The sequence below is a fragment of the Rhamphochromis sp. 'chilingali' genome (genome assembly GCF_963969265.1).
Source record: "Rhamphochromis sp. 'chilingali' genome assembly, chromosome: 13".
Classification (NCBI taxonomy): domain Eukaryota; kingdom Metazoa; phylum Chordata; class Actinopteri; order Cichliformes; family Cichlidae; genus Rhamphochromis; species Rhamphochromis sp. 'chilingali'.
This window is the reverse complement of record NC_137940.1, coordinates 5,995,262-6,018,988: the sequence shown is the minus strand read 5'-3', so window position 1 is coordinate 6,018,988 and position 23,727 is coordinate 5,995,262. Positions and strand designations below refer to the sequence as shown.

At 37.1% G+C, this 23,727-nt stretch overlaps 1 protein-coding gene across 1 annotated transcript in view; it reads left to right on the top strand.

Moving 5' to 3' along the window:
• pdgfc (platelet derived growth factor c) overlaps positions 1–23,021 on the top strand; it is a 47,001-nt gene extending 23,980 nt beyond the window's left edge. The window contains exons 2-6 of the mRNA XM_080900871.1: positions 5,014–5,206; positions 10,404–10,584; positions 20,192–20,399; positions 20,538–20,758; positions 21,838–23,021. Of these exons, the coding sequence (XP_080756997.1) occupies positions 5,014–5,206; positions 10,404–10,584; positions 20,192–20,399; positions 20,538–20,758; positions 21,838–21,951 (917 nt within the window). The 3' untranslated portion in view covers positions 21,952–23,021. The remainder of the gene's footprint in view (positions 1–5,013; positions 5,207–10,403; positions 10,585–20,191; positions 20,400–20,537; positions 20,759–21,837) is intronic.
• Positions 23,022–23,727: the final 706 nt, after the last annotated feature.

Here is a 23,727-nt window from a genome sequence, read left to right as displayed (position 1 = left end):
TCAGCTTCACGGTAAAATACCTGAACCAAAGAGGAATGCGAACACATTGTTCATCCACCTTCTGCAGTTACTTGTGATGGGTGTGTAAGGATGAGAGAGGATGTTTGCAGACGTTCTGGATTAACTATGATTTCATCCATGAAGATGTCTGGAATACCTATGATAACATATTTCATCATTTTTAGGAAAGAGTACCTAGAAAAATTATTTTCTCTGTTAACAATTTTTCAATTTTTTGCATTTTTGCACTTAAATTACCAGATCATCAAATTTTAACGTTAGACAAGTGGGGCCTGTTAGTGTGTAGATGTTGTTTTGGCTTCTTTTGTGGCCTCCTGGATAAGTTGTTGATGTGCTCTTGGTTTAATTTAGCCACACTAACCACAATAGGGATGGGAATCTCAATAGTTCAGTAGTTCAGTCCCTTGGAACTGTTAGTCAGCTTGGTTCCACTTGCACTTGTGCTACAATCAACTGATTTCAGTTCATTTGTTGGAGGAGGAAAATAAACGCTGTCTACAGCGTGGATATGGACATTACTTTTGTTTTTATTGCACAAAAGGAGAAGAGCAAAATGGTAAATTGGAAACAGATCTGGACAGAAGCAATTACATTATGTCAACTCTTTGCAAACAGTTGCATAGATAGCATGCTAACACTAAGCTAGCCCCAGCCCAACAGCCAGACCCTAAACTTCAACAGGTAACAAACAGAGCGGTCAGGCTGCAGCCTTTGTTTCTACTTGTTCATGTTTCTAAAGTAAAATCACAGGGCTGATTGCTTTTAAAGTCCCTTTGTGCTGGTTTTCATCTTTTCTTTGTATTGTCGAGTTTGTGTTTATACTTGCATACTTAGATAAAGATCATATTTGTCTTCATTAGGACAGGGATTTGTGTTGGTGTGTGGGACGATAGCCTATAGGTTCATATCATTAAATGGTAATCATGAGACAATGCGTTTCAGGTCTTTTTACAGAGAAATGTGAGGAATGTAACGAGTAGTGTAACAAATTAATTTCTCCTGGGAGTAATTAAGTAACGTGCTTCATTTAAGAAATCTTTTCTGTGTAATGTGTAATACATTACTTTTTTGAGTCATGACCACAACATTGATCACAACAAAGAGGGGAAACACCTCCAAAATATATAAACATTTGACCACGCAATTTATTTGCATGACTGTAATGTCTTTGGTATGCTGCTTTGGCGATGGTGGTGATTCAAAGTGAAGCCAATGATACCCACTGAGAATTGATATTGATCGATTTGAAATGATAAATAATATCAATAATAGAAACAGAATCACTAAATCGCTTATCCATTCCCCTCGCTATTTACCACTATTCCAATTTGTGGGTAATGGCTTCCACTCTGCTTCACTGGAGTCTTCCTTGTAATGCTTTCCAGACTAATGTCAATGATTGTTTCTCAGCTGTTTTCTTAGATTATAGCATTTATGTTGCTTTTTGAGATCTTTTAGCCTACTTCACTTTATAAGACAGGTTCCATTTAAGTATTTTCTTGATTCAGCATGTCTGGCAATAATCCGATTTGGGTGTGGCAAGTGAAATTGAACTCAACTATCCAAATGTGCTGCTTAATCACAGTTAATTTTATGATTTCACAAGGAGAAGCAATTACTTTTTTAGTCAGGGCCAGATAGAGTTGGGTTGTTTTTCGTCTATAATACATAAAATTAATAATTAAAAATACCAAATGGACAAAATGAACCTCACTGTAATGGGGATGTAATTAAAAGATGTCATTATGATGGCAAACAAAGCTTTAATAGCATGAAAGCTATCTCCTTATTTCCTCTTGACTCAGCAAGTGGATAGAAAAAGAATCAATCTCACACAATGTGATAAATAAACCATAGTCTAAAAATTAAAGATTGAATTATTTATTTTGAAGCTTGTTGTTAATAAACATGTGTAGTCCTGATGCAGGAGATAAGACTTTTATTTCAATAATGCTTGTTGAAATGCCTGCTTTTGCAAGAACTGCATGTGCAGTTTTGCAAGGAGTAGGATCTACCCTGAAAGTTGGCCCTGGTTGGATGAGACAATTTGTACTTGAGGGTATACTCTTCACATAGTTATGAAAGAGCCTGTTCATTGAGAATTCATGCCTGGGCTTTGTTTTTCTTTGCATCTGGCATATAGTCATTCAGTTTTTCCCACCTGGCACACAATCAAACCGAAATGAAGACATCAAAGGGGTAATTGCAATGTGAAGTAATTTTTTTTCCCTAAAAGTGTCTTTTTTTCTTTTCTAATATGCATATTCTGTCTGATAAATGGAATCAGAGCAGATGCAAGTGGAGAAGAACAAAATGTAATCAAGTTATACCTAATAAATAGATAAATACATTCAGGACTGTGTGCCTTTCTTCACCAATCAGAACCCTTTTCTTTTGTAATGCCCATGTTGCTTTATAAACGTGAGCCAAGCAAGCTATAATACATGACAAAGATGCACACATCTAGTATATACAAATCAAGTCCGAGTCAGTGAGTGTCTCTAAACTTTATGTGTACTGTATGTTAAAACAGCCAATTCAGCTAGCAGACTAGCTTCTAAACTTCTCATTGTAAATCACGTATAAAACTTGACATGAAGAGCAACAAGGGCGTGAACACTATGTTTGCTTAAAGTTACTGACTTTAAATTTTCAAAATTGAAACTGCTTGTTAAGAAGTCACAGCTGAATTTGGTTTCTCTTACCTACTTTCAGTGACCACTCCTTCAAAGAGATTTATTATCCTTGGAACCATTCAGAGAAACTCAGTTGCTGTGGAGCTGTTTTTTGACATTATACAGGGTGAAAACATGGCATAAACCTAGCCTGTTTTTGTAATGCAAATAACCTCACAATGAATCAGGCAACTGAGTATGAATCACATCCTTAGTCAAATTTATGGCAAAATAAAGAGTAGTCAAGCTTTAAACATAAAATTGTTCGTATTGCACGGGGGAAATGGTTACTCATCCATTTAATGGACTACCAAACATCCAGCAGCACACTCCTTCTCCTGAACACATTACGCCCCTGCTGCTTCATCTGATGGTTAAATGCATTGGATTGTTTTATGAATACTGAATGTTCATCAGTGGTACAAAAATAAATACCATGCTGGGGATGGTATCAATTTATCATTGTAAACTTTGACAGAAAGTCATCAAAATTTCAGCACAGCACGTTAATGCTAATTGGAATACACCGAGTGAGTGTTTATTTTAGTAAATTGTTCTGCTGACAATTTATGTAATGCAAAACAAAATATTTCAGTGTTGACACAAGCTTAAACCTTTATCATAGAAAATGGGGCTTTGCTTAAAGGAACCTTTTTCCTGAAGCCAGATTATATGTTGTTCACTTAAATATAGCTACAGCATTACAGTGTTTTGTGCCAATTTCAATAGCGTCTCTGCATTCAATGAATGCGCCTGGGGAAAACAGCTAAAAAGTGCATTTCCCTCAGAGAGAAGCAGACTAAAAGATTGTGTATGTGTGATTTTACAGCAAAGACAAAACAATCATCCTCTTTTAATACCTTTGACATACTTTAACATTGGTTAAAGTTGTTGTTTTTCAGTTATAATTAATACTTAGGTATTTTAGTAAGTGTAATGAGTAATAAACAGTATAAATAAGCATATAAATTATATACAGATATAATTATTAATACTACACTAGTAGACATATATAATGTAAAATATATATATTATATTAATTTTAATGTGTTTAATTGTGCAGATGGCTTCTCGTGTATTTATGTTATTTATATTTAATTATATTTTACTAAATGGCTTTAAAATGGCCCTGCAGTCAGCATGGTTTCAGGGTGTTGTCTTGCAATGATTGTGAGGCTCAGGTGGAAGCATCTTGGCAATTTTTCATGTCAAGGTGACAGGATCTGTGCAGTCTGGGTCTGAGTGACAAGCATAGTCATTGTGTTGTCATTGTCATTAAAACCCTGTAGCCACTAGTTCCAGTTGGATTATTGGGTTTGGTCAAAACAGTTTCTTGAATTCTACAAAGAATCATAACAATACAATTAAATCCAATTACATGCACTCACAAATGATAATAAAAAATAAAAGAGTATGATTGTATGATTGATTGAATTTTTCTTTGGAGACTGCTTTTGTGTTTACTCCAGTATCAGATAAATCTGTCAGTTAAATTTTTAACTTCTTTGATTGGTTACCTTCATGTTATCTCATTTCCTACTTTTTTTTTAAAATCTCAAACTCAATATTTAATCCATGCAACCAGGTAACTTGGTCTGGGTTGCAGAGGGCAGGGCTGGCTCTACACAACTTAATCAGCTCTTCCACAGGAACACTTTGGGAATGCCTGTTCCCAAGCCAGCTGAGAGATGTGATCTCTTCAGTATGTCCTGGGTCTTTCACAGGGGCGCCTTCCAGGGGAACATCCAAATCACCTTAAATATCAGGAGTTCATGAGGCATCAGTTAGATGCCTAACCACCTCAACTGGTTCCTTTCAATGTGGAGGACTAGTGGCTCCCAAATGACCAATTTCCTCTGCCTATCTCTAAGGCTGAGCCCAGACACTCTTTGGAGGAAATGTTCATTTCCACTGCTTGTATTTGCAGTCTCACTGTTTCAGTCACTAACTAAAGTTCATTACCAGGTGAGGGTAGGAACACCAAGAGACCAGTTTACCCTGGGGTGGGTGCTTGAGGGCCCACCAACCGTAGGAGGACAATCACATAATGATTTGCCTGACGAAACAGGGAGCGCTTATTTTGTCTCACTTCTTGTGGTAAACACCTCACTATTTTAAACTACATAATAATCTTTAATTGTGGCAGACATGTTCATGTTTTAGTTTATAACCTTAAGTCTTTTTCAAACCAAGCTCTTGTCAATTAAAATGCAATAAAATGAGTATCCCTATTGGTAGTCAAGGACCAGTTAGGCATTATAATCTGATTTACATATTAAGCTATTACATGGTCTGTGCATTCTTTTTTCTGTTTTAGGAGTGCAAGATTCTAACCAGGAGAAAGTTATAACAGTGTCTGGAGAGGGAATGATCCACAGCCCAGACTTCCCGCACACTTATCCGAGGAATACAGTGTTAGTCTGGAGACTAGTCGCCAGCAGCAACATGAGGATCCAGCTTACCTTTGATGAGAGATTTGGGCTAGAGGACCCTGAAGATGGAATATGCAAGTAAGGCCATGCATTTGAAAAAAATATACATATTAAAAAAATTAATGCAACATAAAATTATTTTGTTTCGTTGTGTTTTCTGACCTCACTTTATTTAACAAAGGGGCCATCCTCACAGAAAGTATTTTAATATTACTTCAATGAAATTTAATTACATAACAATTTTTTTTCAAATAAGATATTGTATTATATTAGTCTTATAGAAAAATATAACCATCATCAGCACTTCTGAAGCCTCTGCATCAGAAGTAATATACATTGTCCTCTATAGAGCACTTTCTCTGCTTGCTTGTCTTAATGAGATCATATAGGAGCTTTCCCAGTTGACATGCTAGATACATGTTGGTCTGAAGTAAAGACATGTCCCATCTGTGTTTTAATCCATATTTGAAAATCAGTCAGAGTGTGGCCATTTGTAAAACTGCCTTTAGTCTGCCAGAGTGTGAATATTGAAAACCCAGTTATTTGTTACACCCAGGAAAGGCATGGATTAGCATTGCTTTTTAGTACATATATATTTGATGCGTGGATCAGCTCATAGAACAGCTTGAAAGATACATGCCACACCCTCTGCATAGCAGCACAGACACAAAAACACATGCAGTACATTCTATAATTTATTGAGCATTCGGCTTTCAATTACTACTTTGATTTTCCCGTGTTGCCATTCATTTTAAAATAGGATCCTAAGCCCCACCGATCGATTTACCCATTTACGCATTGCACTTTATGCTCAGTACCTTTCTGCCAATATATCACAACTGGCTGGTTAGCATGATGGAGCTCAATCTGGGGAAGATTCTGGGGGAGGGTAACTTCACTAGTCATTCCTGGAGAGCCCCCTAATGGATAAAAATGTGAATGACCGCTGTACTTCTCTACAGAGCTGACAAGGTGTAGATAGCATTGCGTAGTTGAAAAAGCAGGCTGTGGACATGAATGAGTAAACCCTGTTCCATGAACAGTTCCTTGAAATTCAACTCCATCAATTAATGAGGTGTTTGTGATGTTGGCTCTGATGTTGGTCTAGTGTTTATATATGTTGTTTCTAGCTAATTTAATTGTCTTAAGTGCTGTATAGTTTTGCCAGCCAGCATTTATGCTTCTGGTGCAAATAAAAAAATCTGTCTTTATGGGCAGCTGATTGAAAAACTAAAAATTCTGTGTGTGACTGGAGGTAATTTGAGCGCCTTAGCTCACCTGCCATGGACCAGGTGCCTGTTGACGAATGAGGTTAATGTTGCTGTCAAAACTCTGCGAGGGAAAGTTGCACAGTAGGGCAGGGTGCCGACTGACAACTTTTGTGCTGTACTGCCCTTACAAGACTGCACTAGTCAGCACCCTCAAAGAAAGGGGCAAAGACGATAAAAACATCCTTTTCCAGGGTCATGCAAGTCATTTTCACATCCACTGCTCCAGCTCTAGCATTTTTGTATCTTTGTCCAACCCTTCTCAAGCCCCCAACAAAGCCCAACAGGTTTTGCTCAGATCCCAAGATACATACTTTTGCCAGGGTTGGCAGACAGATGAGTGGTGCATGCAATCACACGCAGAATCCCAAACCTGCCTGCTTTTCTCTTACACTCACTCTCTTTTTTCCCCTCTATCAAACACAAACACTTTGTTCCCCCCACACACATACACACTCACACACACAAGCCTCTGGCCTAGTCTGCTACTTTATCTTTTATGTGTGTTTAAAAATTAATTCCCCAAAACTTCCTCTTAGACCTCCATTTCTCTGGTTGTTATAACAAAGAAAATCACATGCAATGCTGCCGATACTCTGTTATGTCACTGTGTAATGTGACGCAGATTAACAAGAGTCTAATCTCCTGTCCACTAATTCACATCAATGTGGCTAAAACAAACAACAGTGGGAGATGTGTTTGGCTCTGGTAACAACCCTGGAGTGAGAACTCTTTGCTATGATGAGAGGGAATAGCCGGGATGCTCATCTGTTATTCTGTTTTTTCTGTGGCACGATGAAAAGCATTCTTACCAAATCCACTGGAGGAGAGGCATATTGGAGAGGGATTGGTCTTGCTGCTGGTTGGCATGGCAGCTGATTCGTGCTTGACGACTCCCAGACAGGAGTGTTCTGAGAAAGGCATTTATGCTCTCTGTCTCCAGTCTGAAAAGAGCGGACTAAAAAGACAGTGTTTGTGTTGCTAATCTGCGTCATCTCTGTGGCAGATATTGTATCTATTAATAATGTACAAGAAGGAAAACTATGTAGCAAGAAAGCTTTGTGAATATTAAACACAGTTTCTTTGCTGGGTACTGAAAGGTTCTCCTTTCTCCACTGCAACATGTAAAAGGTCGCTTTTTTATTTTCATCCTGCTCACTGTGAGTATGTCGCCTTATTTGTAAATCTGAGAAACCACTGTTGAACATGGTGATTCTGAACACATGTCGACGTGTAATGATCAGGGTATTCTGCATTATTGATGAGCCATCTGTCAAAGCCCTGCAGCAGTCTAAAAGATGACTTTTAGAGAAGAAAGCTTCTCGATTCACTGACCTCCAACGAGGACAACAGGGATGAGCTAAAGTGATGTTTTGTCCTTTTCCAAAATGATTTTTTGCTGTTATAAATTATCAAACATTAATGCATTTAAACTGGAAATATACAGTTTTGCCCTTCTCAATAAGTTCATTTTTGCAGATAACAAACTTCCTGTATACATTTCCACATCAAAGGTAACAGAGTTGGTAAATGTATTGACACTCCCACCCCTTTAGTTTATTTAACATCACAGAAAATCCATTTTTAGCATTGCTCATGTCACTCCATGTTGTTTTATTGAAACCAGCTTGAACTGAATCTGTCAAGCCTGTGCAAATGTAAACAATGTCCTTGAAATCCAAATATCCGAATTGGCAGCACTGAATGAGAGGTTAGCGTGCCTGTTGACGCAAATGGCAAAGTGATTAATCCCAGACTGTGAAGAGTCAGTGAAACAAGGCTTTATTCAATGCAGTGCAGCCACTAGTTAAACACAGGTATAAATAATAAAGGCTGAACTCCTGAACTACATGTCTTAAGTGCTGACATTGGTCAATATTTTCACTGGCACACCAAAGGAGTTTGGAGCATGGCCATATGTCTCTGCACTTCATAATGTTTACTGGTATTATGGATTGGCAGGGCGGTCAGAGGAGACAGACAGTCGTGTAATTACAGACAGACTCACAAGCCTGACAAGTCCACAAACGACATGATGCTTTTAGTCTTGTTTTTTCTCTCACACTAAAATTTATAGTTTATGTTGACTGTAGTTTTTTTCATTTTAAAATCCAGTAATATATATATTATAATATATTATAGTGTAATATATGTTATATTATACTATATTAATATATTACTGAAAATGTTCATTACTGACCATAATGGAAGTCAAAAATAAAAAATATAGATTTTTAAGAAACCAATATATATTTGTACTTTTCATTAAAAAATACTTAAAATCTTCAATCTGATGGAATGCACCACTAAAGACAACAATCCCAGAACTAGAGTATAAAACTGCATATAAAAGATGGATGTAGTCATCATGACATCACCCAAAGATCAGTTAAGACCTATCACGAGGGTACAAGTTGGATATTTGCAGTGTTGCACTCTAAGATATTTGTAATCAGAGATTGGCTGAATGTGTCAAATCTGACCAAGAAACCGAGGGACACTGTTCAACCATTTGCTAATCAGTTGTCAAGTCATAATTTTTAAGCTGGTATCCCTGTTTATCTGCCTTTATAACTCTATGAACATCATGACACATTAAAGGTGATTTTAAAATATCTAAAGAACTAATCATATTAATATGATGATCAGAAACTTAGTAAAGTCACACAACATGGGAGCAGAAGGACATTTTGCAGGGTTTTTTTGCAACTACAGGAGTCACTCAGCTTAAAGACCCGAAGTGCCATTTGAGGAGTGATTGGGATACTGAAACAGTACTTGTGTGCTTACCAATCATTTTGTAACTGATAAGTCAAAAATCTAAAAGTCATTCTTAGGTTGTACTAAGTAAATCTATAAGCAATATGCCACAAGACTTCTGTGAGATCTCTCTACAAAGAAAACTCAAATGACGACAAGGAAACAGTGCTTTTGATCAAGTGATACATTCTTTAGTCACACATACATTCAAAGAGAAAAAAACAGATAACATCAGGTAGGATATGCATGTCAATAAAGCAAAATGTTACAGTTACAGATTACAAGAGGTGATAAAAGTGGTTTAATGTTAGATTTGAAAGAAATATAATGGCAAGCAGGGAAGTAATAGACAGACAGACAGACAGCGGACATACTAGGATAGGTGGATAATTCAGAAAGCTATGAGAAGCATATGTCTGTGGTGCCTTTGCTAACTATAGCTAGCAAGAAGCAGCATTGTCTTTCTAGTGACTTAACAGGTGTGGAGTGTAAAACAATCCTTTGACAAAGTGGAAATCTAATATTTAATAAAGCTAAGGGCCTTATATCAGAATTTAACCCCAGGTTGTATTTTTTAGGGCTGACAGTTTTTTCCTCTGCTTGGCAAGGTTGTGGTTTTCTCCACAAGATGCTATCTCCAATACAACAAAACAATGTGAAAGTAAAGTTTTTACTTTGCTACTGGAAATTTGTTTTGGAGTACAATTAAAGAGGCCTGGGTCTCTTGTGCAGTCAACAATGTTTAATTAAAAACTATATTTCAATGACATGTGGTGTAATAGGCCTGTCAAAAGACCGCATCATTGGTCATTAATCGCCAAAAGTAACAGCTGCTTATGCTGCACTATCCTTAGATTCTTCAACTTGAGATTTGACCGCAATGCACTAGTGATTTCCAGTTTATTTTTATCCATTTAACTCGGGCTGTAAATAATAGAGATCTCATCTCATGCAGCTACCCTGCTGTTACAGATATTTATTTTTGTATTCTTTTTTTAAATGAGGTTAAATCTTTATTGCCCTTGCAGCTTTATTAACAATCTCACCTTCAGAACGACCGTGCCAATGGGAGTCTTAAAGGAGCTGACAGACTAATAATGAGGCAAGAACACAATTAAAGATAACAGGCTCAACTCTAAGTTCAGATTTCCAGCTACAGCACCAGCAATAGCTGGATTGGTTCTATTAACAAATCATATCTAAGACACCAAAAACATGTCCTGCCCTTTCTCTGTTCACTGTGCCAGGTACGACTTTGTGGAAATAGAAGATCCGACTGAGAAGACAATCCTGGGTCGCTGGTGTGGGTCACAATCGCTCCCAGGTGGTCACATTTCCAAGGGAAGCCAGATCACTATTCGCTTCATCTCCGATGAGTATTTTCCCTCTGAGCCGGGATTCTGCATCCGCTACTCCCTGCTGCCTGTGGTACGTGCATGATTAACTGCTAAAATAAAATGTGCATTGTGAGTAGGTAAACACTTAGCTGTCAGCGTTTCTTTCCTGCCATCTTCATCTTGGGAATTTACATGGCAGTGAGCAGTGCCTCTCCATGTAAGCACAATTAAAATAATTTGCTTGTTACATAACACGGGGTCTTAATTTGCAATCATCCATTCCTGCTTATGTGTACCCAAGGTTTTAAGCATCACTGGGGAGAAATTATGCTTAGGCACACTGGAACATCTGGCACCTGTACTGTCATTTATTTTAGTTATGAAGATACACTGAAGACAGAATAGCACATACACTTTTACAAAAGCAAAAACAATGTATACACAATAGCTGCAAAGGCGTAAGTCCAGTGAAGTTCATTCATGAATACCAAAACCACTAAAATATCTTAATTTACATTAACAAAAAAAGGATAAATCTTATATCATGGATCCTGAAATACTGAAGTATGCAATGCCAAAATAGAAATAATTGAACTTCAATTTTATTTTATGTTTTTTACTCTTCCATACGAAGCCAAATGTGTTCTAAACCCGTGATATATCCATGTAGTCACTTCAGTCTGACATAGGAGGTGTTGCAGTGTCACTAAAGATTGCATTCAAAATTTGTCCACTGACCCTTTTTGGGGGGAACTGGATATTCTGAGTATTTCTGAATTTTCCAACTGTGTTTCTGTTTATATTGTTACATCATGTATTATTCAAATGAAGTGTTTCTTTATTGGTTTGTACAAATACAGTACTGTGCCTTTGCACAGTTTTAGGCAGGTGAGGAAAAAGTGACGTAAGCAAAGAATGCTTTAAAAAATGTTCGTCTTTTTTTTCACTAATCAACAAAATGCAGTGAATAAACAAAAGAGAAATCTAAATCAAATCAGTGTTTGGTGTGACCACCCTTTGGCTTTAAAACAGTATCAATTCTTCAAGGTTGCACTTGCACACAGTTTCTGAAGGAACTCGGCTGGTTGGTTGTTTCAAACATCTTGGAGAACTAACCACAGATCTTCTGTGGATGTAGGCTTCCTCACATCCTTCTGTCTCTTCATGTAATCCCAGACACACTCAATGATGTTGAGATCAGGGCTCTGTGGGGGCCGCACCATCACTTCCTGTACTTCTTGCTCTTCTTTACACTGAAAATAGTTCTTAATGACTTTGGCTGCATGATTGGGGTCATTGTCCTGCTGCAGAATACATTTGGGGCCAATAAACAATCATTTATATTTCTGAAAGCATTCTTTGCTTACAGCATTTTTTCCACACCTGCCTAAAACTTTTGCACAGTACTGTATGTATACCAGAAATATGTATTTGATTCAAAGATACCCAAACACTGTTTTGTTCTGCTGTTTTCTATTGTTCCTCTTGCCTGTAACAGATACTATAATCACTAGTTCCAGTCTTACCTAATCTTTGTTTCCATTCACCTTTTAAACTTCTGGCAGACATTTATCCACTGTAATTTACAGTGTGTGCATAAGCCAGAACTCATAATGAATAAGGGCTCCAGCAACAGTACCCATGAGGTTTGCATGTGATCATGTATAAAAACACACTGTGGAAAAGATACAGTACAAGCTAAATATCAATCAGTCGAATGGTAGGATAATTCTAGTTTGCTGTCCATGAGTTTTTCTGTCTTGGCTCTATGGCGATGATTCAAGGGAAATTTCTACAGCGTGGGTGGAATGGTCATAAATTCAGTGTTGCGATTGTTTAAATGCCATTTACCCAAAAGAAAACTACAAGAATCTGGTTGAAAGAAGTAACTAAGCCAAGTTTTTTGGGGGTTCCGGTCCACCCCAACCATCTCTCTACATTAGCTCTATAGTCTCAGGTTGGTGTTCCCATCATAACTGCTCACCTACTAAAGGCTGATTAAGGAATGAAACAGAAAGGGCTATAATAAACTTCTGACCTTGTGTAGCTCATGTGGTGTGATTAAATTTAAATTTAAGTAATTAAGTGACCGTTTTAATTCTTTAAAATGATGAGCAATGTAATGCAGAAGTTTAAAAACCAGCAAGATTAGCCAGTTATATTCTTGCCAGAAGGTCACTGGCCACTAGAGCATTTCTGATATCAATAATATCTGAAAAATTATTAGTACATACTTTTGTGTCTCTGTATAGCTACTCTTCTATGTCTTCGTCTGTCCTCTTCCCATTAGTCATTCTCTTGCTCCTTCTTTTTTTTTGGTCTTGACATGTAGACCACACACAAACACAGAAAATCCATTTGTCCCAGATCCCACACTGACAAAAGCCTCAAGATAAACTAAAGAGATGACTGCCATGTTTTAACCTGTCATGTTTTAGTTCTGTTCAAGCTAGTTTAAGTCAACAGTTTTACTCTTCATTAATCCCTGATGGCCTGTAGCACAAATATGCGACGGAGGTTTCTGAAATGGCTTTATATTCACTGTTTTAATTTCTTTGTGCTTCAGAGTTGTTGGTCTTTTGGTCTTAATTCACAATATTATTGCATTCTTTCATCACCATTAAAGCCCAGAATAGCATTGCTGATAGCAGCATGAACCACCAAATGATTTACCGTCACTCTGAACACATGCAGAGTGTCATGCAAACCTCAAAGCTGTATCACAAAAACAGTTAAACAGATAAGTTAGAAGATGAAAGGTATTCATTACTTATATATTATTTTCCAGTGTTAGAGTCAGTAAATCAAATTACTGTTTTTGTATCAGTAGACTGCAGCAGGGCCACAAGCAAGGTCAGGCTTTAACCAATATGAACCCAATGAGATGCTATTATAAGGAAAGATTTAATGAAAAAATGTTTGCAGCAGAAGGAAGTATGAAGTAAATGTGTTTTGTATTACTTTCTTATTTGAACAAGAGAATGAGTACTGTGAGGTTTTTTTTGTTTTTGTTTTGTTTGGGGGGTTTTTTTTTGGGGGGGGGGGGGGGGGGGGGTATTGAACTATATCTCTTTATGAATAATCTGTGAATATCTATATACAAAGAATGAGATTTTTGTTACTAGAAGCTTTTCAGTTTTTGCTTCCAAGTTCCCATGCTGTATTTCAAGAAGTACTGATGAATCACATGCAAGTAGGCTTTGGCTACATGCAGTTAAACAGTACTGTATGTGTGGATTGCAGAAATGAAATGCTGAACTATCACATGTCGTCAATTCAATGCTTTATTGTCTTTTTACAATTGCATTTGTTATTTTTAGTCAGACAAAAAAGTTGACTGATACACAGGCTAGGACGCTTTGCAAAGATATCCATTAGCCTGATAGCCAAATGCTAAAAGCCACAAAATATTGGAAACTGAGTCATTAGATGCTGAGCGATGTAGTCCAAGAATAGAGTCTCTAATGTCTGTTTGAGCTCATAATTACAAATTGTAGTATAACACACGGTCTATGCAGGCACACACAATATTTCAAATAGTGTCTGACAATAAAGTAGAAACCACCAAGAAGTGAAACAGGGAAGGTATTTAACTTGCAGGAGAAACTGGCAAATAAAGCTTCCTTTGCCTGCATCCTTATTTGAAAGGGGTTACCACAACGGAAACACATGTTTGATTTGGCATAGCTTTTTATGCTGGATGCCCTTCTTGACACAAACCTCCCAGGGATTTGTGTCTCCTCCTAGTCTTATGCTGGGGATCCTCCACGTGTTAGGCAAATGTGTTAAATACTACACTATGGAGTCAATCAGAGTATTATAATCAAACATTATACTGTTAAATAAACAAATTACACATATTTACAAAGTATATGCACCTAGAAAGAGGTAGGGCAAGTTCCAGAAAATAACAAAATATTATCATAAATTTTTAATTTTTAAATAAAACTAATAAACAGTAAATTTTGATATTACAGCTGGTGTTGCAGGTGGACTGGTTCTCTACATGACTGATTGTCTTGTCTAAAAATATTCAAAACAATGCAGCTGAGGTGTAGCTGTTATATGAAGCATCTAATCCCTCTGTTTTTTTATTTCTCCATGAATTCTGTCGATATATTATAACCTTGGCTTTTAGACGAAAATAAATCATTGAAGTGTATCAATGTTAATGGGAATTATTATTAAAATAATGCTTTATTTGAATCTTTAAGAAGTTATCCTTGCCATCTGTAATAAACCCTTTAGAGCACATTGCATTTGGCATCTATCAAAAAGAGGATTTTTTTGTACTGTAGTGTACTCTAGTTACTACAACAACAACATAATCATGAGCAGAATCCTTGCCATGCAGGCTGAACATCTGAACCAAAAAAGAGCAGTCATTATCATTATCACAGAAGCTTAACTTACTATGAAGCACAGTCACTGTATCCTGCTGGTTTCAATGGTCTTCCTTGATTACCCCTGACCCTTTCCTCTTGTTCTCATTCCTCTTGTACTCCACATTAACAAGGATACAACAGAAATTCCCAAAGACCTGCTGTTTCGCAGTGTAACCACTCAGAGAGATTTAGATTTATCTCTCCAAACAATTTTACCTTTCAACAAGTGGAAGGCCAAAAGTAATGGTGGACATACATCAGTGGAATTTAAAGGCTTGGTGCTTTGATTCATCTGAGTTCATCTATAATTCTCGTAAAAAATTGTATCATGTTCAGATGTTGACTTTTGCCTTTCTTTATCATCCATCATTTCCTCTCTGTTTTTACATAAAACTTGCTCAACATCTTTCATTACATCTTTCATTCAAGTGTTAAGGAAGGTTTTCACCGATTTAAGCAAAGCACTCTCTGATTTATGGGTCAGTCATAGCAGAATGTCACAGTTTTGCAGCGACAGTGTTAAAGTTGCTATTTTCAGACACATTTTTACATTGTGGCACCTAAACTGGATCTCCTTCATCAGCCATGTTGAAGCCATACCTATTTTAGCATTAGATTTATTTACCTACTTGTTTTCTCTAATATTATTAACATGCATTTATGCATCTATACACAGAAGTTAAAAGTGAAGAATGAGCAGTTCATAGTTGAGATAACCATCCTAAATAAAGCATAAATAACAGTTAAGAGCAACACAACGCCTAAATATATGTGACATTTCATAAAACATTTTAATTGGAAAAGAAAGAGTACTTCACGAAACAGCAGGTATTTGAGAAGTTTGAACTTAAACTTAATCCCTTAATAGCAGATTGACATTATTCTCCGGTGTCCAGTTCCTTTCCATAAACTGTTTGATGAAACAGAGACCAAGTTTTTCCTTCATGTTCCAACTCTAGAAGGTGCGGAAACCATGATGGGGAAAAGGAAGTTTGGCCTCCGCACGTTCGGTCTGCCTTCCCTTTGAACCTTCCTCTGACAGAGGAGGAGCACACAAGAACAGCAGCACTCTGTTTCCTCTGTGGTCAACCAGCAGCTACTGGAACCTCATGCCATGCAGGGGCCAGTACTTTAGTATATATTTAAACAAGCAATAATTCCTCCCCACCACTTCCATGGAATGAAAGGGGGAAAAAATAAGACCCAGCCTGTAATTCACAGGAAGAAATTTTAGAAAAAGCAAAAAGGCTGAGGCAAAGAGGTTGTTAAAACACAGAAGGAGAAGGAGGCTGTTGAATAGGGCATAAGCGGTGTTGAGTGGTGTGCACTGCGGGTTACAGGGACAAACAAAACATACATCATTGTGTCTGTGAGGTCTCAGTCCCCAATTAAACTGCACTGTTACTTTGAAAGGAAACATCATCCTACCACCTTTGTTTATTTAAATGGATTGAAAAGAGTTTTACACACTCAGGATCTATGTGCCTTATGCTTGTCTGAATAGCAGCAAACTACACTAATCATATAAAACTGTCTAATTGTAAACATGAAGACTTGAATAGAAGCTAATGGAGCAGGTAAAGAATGCAAGTCTTTCCTAAAGAGAATGAAAATGACTGGCAAAGTCATACAGGAGCTTTACCGTTGGCATGATGAAACTAAGGTTTGTTTTTACGGCAACCTCAATTGCAGTGTGTGGCATATAGTGCGAGCAAAAAACACTTTTTTCACGCACAACAAACCAAGTTGCTTACTCAAAGTCCTCTTGTGCAAGGAAGTGGTTTTCAAATCCATGTGAATGAGAAGATATTGTTTTTCAGAGCTATTTCAAAAAGCTATTTCAGAATTGTCATCTCAACATAGTTAGTTGAACCTGTCATTTTAGATACCAGAAATAAGAACGTGTGGTTGTGCTTTATGAGAACAAAGAGACTCCGAAACAAGGAAATCACTGCTTGAGAACAAAGTTCTTCTTCGGGGTAAGGGGGTTTAGAGGCTTTGGTAGTGATAAGAAGCACTTTAAAATCTTCTGAATAAACAGTTTCAGCCTTTCAAAGGCAAGTGATATTTTTTGAAACATGCACTCAGCTCACTGCCCAAGTGGCCTTGACTGCAAGTTGGGCAATACCATTTTAGGATGCTGTCTCTGTGTGCTTCAACTTATATAAGATTCGAAATTGCATGTACTTCAGTTTGGTTTGAGGACAGAAGACTCCACAATGTCTGTGCTTAATATGCAGAATTGTCTAGTGTGCCTTGGGCTGCTGGCTCAGCATTTATTATTTATTTATTTCATAAAAGATATAAATGGAAGATAATAAGAGTTGCTAAGGTAGACAAAACAAAATCATAGATACCAGTCTGGTCTATTAAAAACACTTAATAAAAGTAAAAAATTGTGATTTTAGCCAAATGTTTAGTCATTCTGTCGTGTCACCGCAAAGTGTCTTGAAGTTTAATATTTATGTCTTGTGCTTTCTATTACTAAGTCAGTCAATTCAGTTTTGTCTATATAGCCCTAATTCATAATAACAGGCCATCAAGGGCCTTTATATTGTAAAGTAAACACAGGGACAAAAGTTTAAAAAATAGCAAATCCTAACATTCAGACTGTCCCCTGTGAATAAGCGCTTGGTGACACTGAGAAGGAGGAACTTCCTCTTAACAGGAAGGCTCATAGAGGGGCAGCCATCTGCTGTGACCAGTTGATAGGGTGAGGGCAAAGACAAGAGTCTAGACAAGGACAAGACACAATCTATTAAAGACATTCAGTAGTGGCATAAAAATGCTTGGAGTATGAAAAGAGTTGAGTGGAGAAGAATGCACAGTACATCGTGGGAAGTCCCCCAGCAGCCTGTCTACATAACCAACAGATGATTCACACTGAGCCCTAACTATAAACTTTATGAAAAGGAAGGTTTTGGAAAGAGGGAAAAAACGAGCTCAAAGCCTTTGCTGAATACTGCTTTACTCACTTTGTTTTAGCCATTTGTGTTTTAGATGTTCATTTATCACAAAATGACAACTAATGAAGACCTTGTGAAGCAACTGGTTATTTTTTTTACACAGAAAGTTAAAACTCTTACATGATAAATCTTAATTATACATTAGCTACAACTACTAAAACGCCCTTGAGGAACTTCATCTAATATGGAACATGTGTGCATTGTTTCTATAGTTAATTAGTTTATTTGACCCTGAAAAAGCGTTACAGAATATATCATAACTGTTCATACATCTATGTCTTACACCTGACACACAGACACTGCTCTGAATTCAGTTTTGGTGGTCCATGTAAGGACTTTGTTCCTGAATTCCCTTAAATTGGCTCCCTCATCTGCTACTTATAGCTTTATTCACACCATCTTGATGTGTCTCTGAAGGATTGCTTGGCTTCTCTACCTGACGCTGAGCTTGCAGAGTGTTGCTAATTGGGGGAGTGTTGCACCATCGACATTCACAAGCTGTTAATGGCTTCCAGTCCATACAGTTAGCCACTGCCAAGGCTCAACTAATAAGAATCACAGATTCTCTCTGTTGTCTGGAAATACAGCTGCATCACTCATACGTATGGTGCTATATGACCTTTTTTTTTCCTATAAATAATTCTTTCACATTTGTGATTGTGTATCTCAGTTGGTGCCAAATAAACCAAAGATATGCTCAGTGGTTATAAAGGAAACCTCATTAGCATGAGTCATATCTGTGGCGTGAACACAGCTGTGCATCAGCTGTATTTTTCCAGCCTGTGGTGCAGCCATGTCAAACCACTGGCATCTCATTTTAAAGTCATTGCCAGGGGGCTTGGATTTTGAGCACACTTACGATGCCAATAAATCTTATTAGTGTTGTTGGCGTTCTACCTTTTCATTCACTATGAAGATCTTTCTATATTTTTTTAAACTTTTAATTACCTTTGTGTCTAGTCCAATTTACAGAAGTATGCATCTTAATCCTGCTGTCTTCGTATGCTTCAGCAGTCAGCTGACGCGCATTATAGTTACTCTACATACATGTATTCATATTATCAGCTAGGTAAAACATTTATTTTACAATGTTTATCTTTACAATGTTAGTACCAATGAGAAAAACTGCCACTCTTCATTCAGTCCTCTCATTTATTCCCTTAAAACACAGCTGCCAAAAGGCAACATTTTTAGTGTTTTCAAGCTTTTTTTATGTTGCTGTTGTTGTGTCACAATGTTTCCTTCTACCTGTCAGTCACGTAAGATTAGAGAGACCAGTGAGCTGACATGTTGCACCATCACAAGACTGAAAGGTCTAACAGATTAGCTCCTTCTCTCGTGGGAAGAGTAACACACCAGGTATCAATCTTCTCTGTGACTGCTTGCTGTATCTCACTAGAGAGTTCAGAGCTTGAAACAAATAATACTGTTGCCAACCAAATCTACAGAGATAAATGTTGGAATGGAAAGTGATCAAAGGAGGTGGCAAAGATGCGATCTCATTTGGCAGCTTAAAAAATGTCTCTCATTAATTCCGATTTGTTTGTTTTTTTGCATCGGCGAGGGGGACTAATATAAAAAAATGTGTATTATTTTTAAATAATTAAATTATAATTATACTATTGCATTACTCATTGCATGGTCAGTTTTTTAAATGTTGAATTTGTTATCACGTTTGTCATGTATGACAAATTCTCATTTTCATTTTTATTTACAGACTGAAATTTCAGTCTTCAGTATGTTTCTGTCAAATGTAAGCGAATGCCTTCAGTTTGGCCCAGTGTGGAAATCCCTGCATGTGTCTGTGATCCTCAGAGACTGTAGTCACTGTTAATCGAAATATTAGTTTGAGCCCCTGCTACAGTACGATGTTATGATTTTCAGCTTAACTCAAGTCCAGTTCACCATATCGTTTAATGACCTGTAACTCAAATTAAACTTTATATTTTATCATGATGTAAAATGTACAATAGCAGAGTAAGGTCATTTTTAACATCCTGTCACCAATGACAAAATTCCTCCTTCACTATAATTATCCTGTTTTAATATTTATAACCTAAAGTACACTTCCAACTTTTAAATGTCACACAAAGTGGCTGAGGTTTAAGTATCCTTGAGGCAGTTTATGTAACGAGGTAATTATTTGACCTTATTATGTATGGCACATTTCATCTTATTGAGAGAGTTGTGTATTTATTATGAAAGCTTGTTTAAAGACTTTTTCCATCAAAACCCAAAGCTATGCAAGTTGGACTCTTTACATTAAAAAAAACACTTTTTTTCAGTTAGTATGCAAATGACCCATCTGTTCCATCTCTCTTCATTTGATTTGTTGGTTTTCCCACAGAGTGTACCAGAGCCCAACGCCCCTGCAGTTCTCCCTCCATCCCTGCAGGATATTGAGGAGCTGTCAGAGGCTGTGACGGAGCTGAGCACTGTAGAGGAGGTCATGAAGTACCTGGAACCAGAACGATGGCAGATGGATATGGAAGAGTTGTACAAACCTACATGGCATGTGCTGGGGAAATCATTCATCCACAGTAAGAAGGCCCGAGGTAGGACATTATTAACATGTTTGTTTTCATGAATTAAATGTAAATTTAGTCCAAGAGCCACTACTGAAATGATTAATATTAAAATAATATGTTTTGGTGAAATGTTGTGTTGAAATAATAACATCTGATGCATTTGAGGTGGAGCTGATCTCAATCTTCTGAGGGAAGAAGTTCAACTCTACAGCTGCACGCCACGTAATTTCTCGGTATCCCTGCGTGAAGAGCTGAAAAGGACAGATGTCATTTTCTGGCCCAGCTGCCTCCTGGTGAAGCGCTGTGGTGGAAACTGTTCCTGCTGCTCTCACCGCTGCTACGACTGTCAGTGTATTCCTGCCAGAGTCACAAAGAAATATCATGAGGTAAATATCAATTTGATCATGGCATGATGAAATCCATTTGATGTTTATTTTGTTAGTTTTTATCTGAACACATAATAATATGAAAAACACCTGCAATATGAGGTAGAAAAAAATAGTTTTAATTATGGAATACGTGAATATTACTGCAGTTTTATTCAGATTTATATTGATTTTTTTAAACCTGGTTTTGTGCTATTCTGTTTTCTAAAGTTATTTTGGTCATCATCTTGGTAGAATCCTTTGTTATTTGCCTTTTACTTATCATTTTGATACAAATATGGATTCTACTTTCTCTCCTAATAGCGTGTGGAAGTAATATAGGTTGTTTGTACAAACAGAAGGCTTAGTGGTCTCTAAGGCCAGCAAATGCTGGGCCACAAGCAGAAATTGGTTACACGGACTTTGAACGCTTTGAAAGGTTTTCACTTCTTCACAAAGCTTTACAAAAGTAATTTGTTTTCCCCTGATCTATGACATTTTAAAACTTGTCCTTGTATTCAAACAACAGATTTAAAAGATTGACAGTTACTCCCAAACGATTATATGTGGTTTAGAAAAACCACCACATTGTTTATGGATCTTGTAGTGAAACAGTGCAAAGACAGTTAAAATCAGATTGCCATTTCTTATTTTGTGAATTTTAACATTCTAATTTTTTTTTAACCTTCCAAAGTTTGCTACTTGCATACCATGTTACTTAAAAAGTGTTTGCATTTCAATCAAAAATGGAGGATTTTTTGAAACCCAAACCTGATTTATGTACATTTTAACATGCATTTTTCAAAACAAAACAAAACAAAATGAACAATGAACATAGAATTTTAACACATCTGGGTTTTTATTTTTTTTTACCATTACATGCAACATGTCTTACACATGTCAAAGCAAAATATTATTGGTTGGACTGGTTTGATATTTACAATGTACTTCACAAAGATTTTTTTTGTTATACCAAAATCACACAAACATTTCCACCCATCATCCGTGGTTCCACTTTGCAAAGCAGCAGTTAAAGGTCTAAATAACCTATCCACTCAACATGCTTTAAAAACACTGCTTCTGGCCTCTTTTGTAAACAGGTTCTACTGTTGAAACATCGAAGTGGTGTACGAGGTCTCCAGAAGTCCATGACAGATGTGCCCTTGGAACACCATGAAGAGTGTGCCTGCGTGTGTAAAGATGATTCTGACTGACCTCAGACATGTGTAACAGCTGCCAACGGAAGCATGCGGATGTTAGAAATGAACCTCTGCCGCTGTTCCTATCTCATCCACTACCACTGGAAGCTAACAAGATTCTCCTTTTATCCTGATGTCCTTTTACTAATTGGATGAAGCAGAACGGACTGGAATCTAATAAATCTTCCAAATGGATTTGACTGCTGTGGAATACCAATAGAGTGCTCTGAGTCCATTTTAGAAAGGCCAAAAAAAAAAATCACTGGAGCAGATCTGGACCATTACCTATGAGCTCTGAAGACTATTTTCTTCCATTCTTCTGAGATAAGAACACTGAGGCATTTGCGCCATTTCTTCCTGAGGTCTTTTTTAAAGTTCAGTCAGTGTGGGCTGATACTGTCATGAAAAATGGGAGCTTCTTTGTTCAAGTACTTTTTTATATCTATAAGTGAGCTGGCTCCAGCTGCCTTGCCTTGCTCCCTTGGCTCCTCTATTATTACCATCAAGGCAAAGAAAGGTGGTTTTTAGCCGTTTCCTTTTGCTCCCCTCTTGTTTTACCACAGTTTGTCTGTGGCAGTGTACAAACACAGTATAGTTGAAATGTAACACTAATGAGACTGCATTACGTGTAAATATTTTGTTTACATTTCTTTTCTTTATTAGTGTGCATTTTCTGCCAAAGTTTTTCAAAGATAAGATCAAAGTTGCACATTCAGAATCAGTTAGAACTCCTTTTTTAAGTCTTCATTTGATCCATCTCAGCAATATTAAATCTGCTTGCTCAAGACATGCCTGGCGTCAAACCATTTTTTTTTTCAACATTTGAGATTGTTCACAATAAGTATTTATTTGTTTAAGGAAAGGGAATTTAGGTCCAAGATGACTTGTGTGCTACATATTTCCTGTTTACTAGCCTCCTCTCTGTTTGTAATTTTTACATTTTGATTTTCTTGTGGATGTTTTTTTTTTTTCATTTTTCTGTATGCCAATATTATTTATCTCTACTTTTGCTACAACTGTTTGTGTATTTTATAGTATTGGAAAGCAAAAATAAATTCTTCCATTTCTAACAGAATATGTAGTACTTGGGATTGGAAACTTTGATCCAACCACTGATATGAATATAGTACAAAACTCCGAAAAACAAAGGCACACATACTTATGAAAATCATCATCCACCGATATTATTGTAACCATGAAAGTAAATGTTTAGTTTCTAAAATGTTTTCACAAAAAATAAAAAATGAACAATTTTGCCCCACTAAAGTGGGGATGGGTTAATTGGAAACTCTAAAGTGCCCATAGGTGTGAATATGAGTGCGAATGGTTGTCTGTATATATGTGTTAGCCCTGCAACAGACTGACGACCTGTCTAGTGTGTACCCTGACTCTGGCCCTAAGACATCTGGGATAGCCTCCAGCGCCCCCTGCAACCCTGAAAAGGATAAGCGGAAGTGAATGGATGGATGAACAATTTTGCCACATAATGTAAACAGCGAGTCCCATTTATGAAATAGAAAAGTGTGACGTATTATATTATTCAGTGAATTTTTCTCAGCACAAACTGTGGTTTACTTCTGATGCACATCAAGGTGAATAATAATGCCAGGCAATCCACTAAATGTTTTGGTAACCCAAAATGAAGCATTATATTTATTCACGTCCAAATTTCAGTTAACATTCCACTAAATTTAGGGTCAGATATACATGTTGTGCCAGTTCAAACTGGGTTTGAAGTACTCTTGGTATTTACAATGAGAGCACAGTGACAGTATTGCACGTAACAGGTGG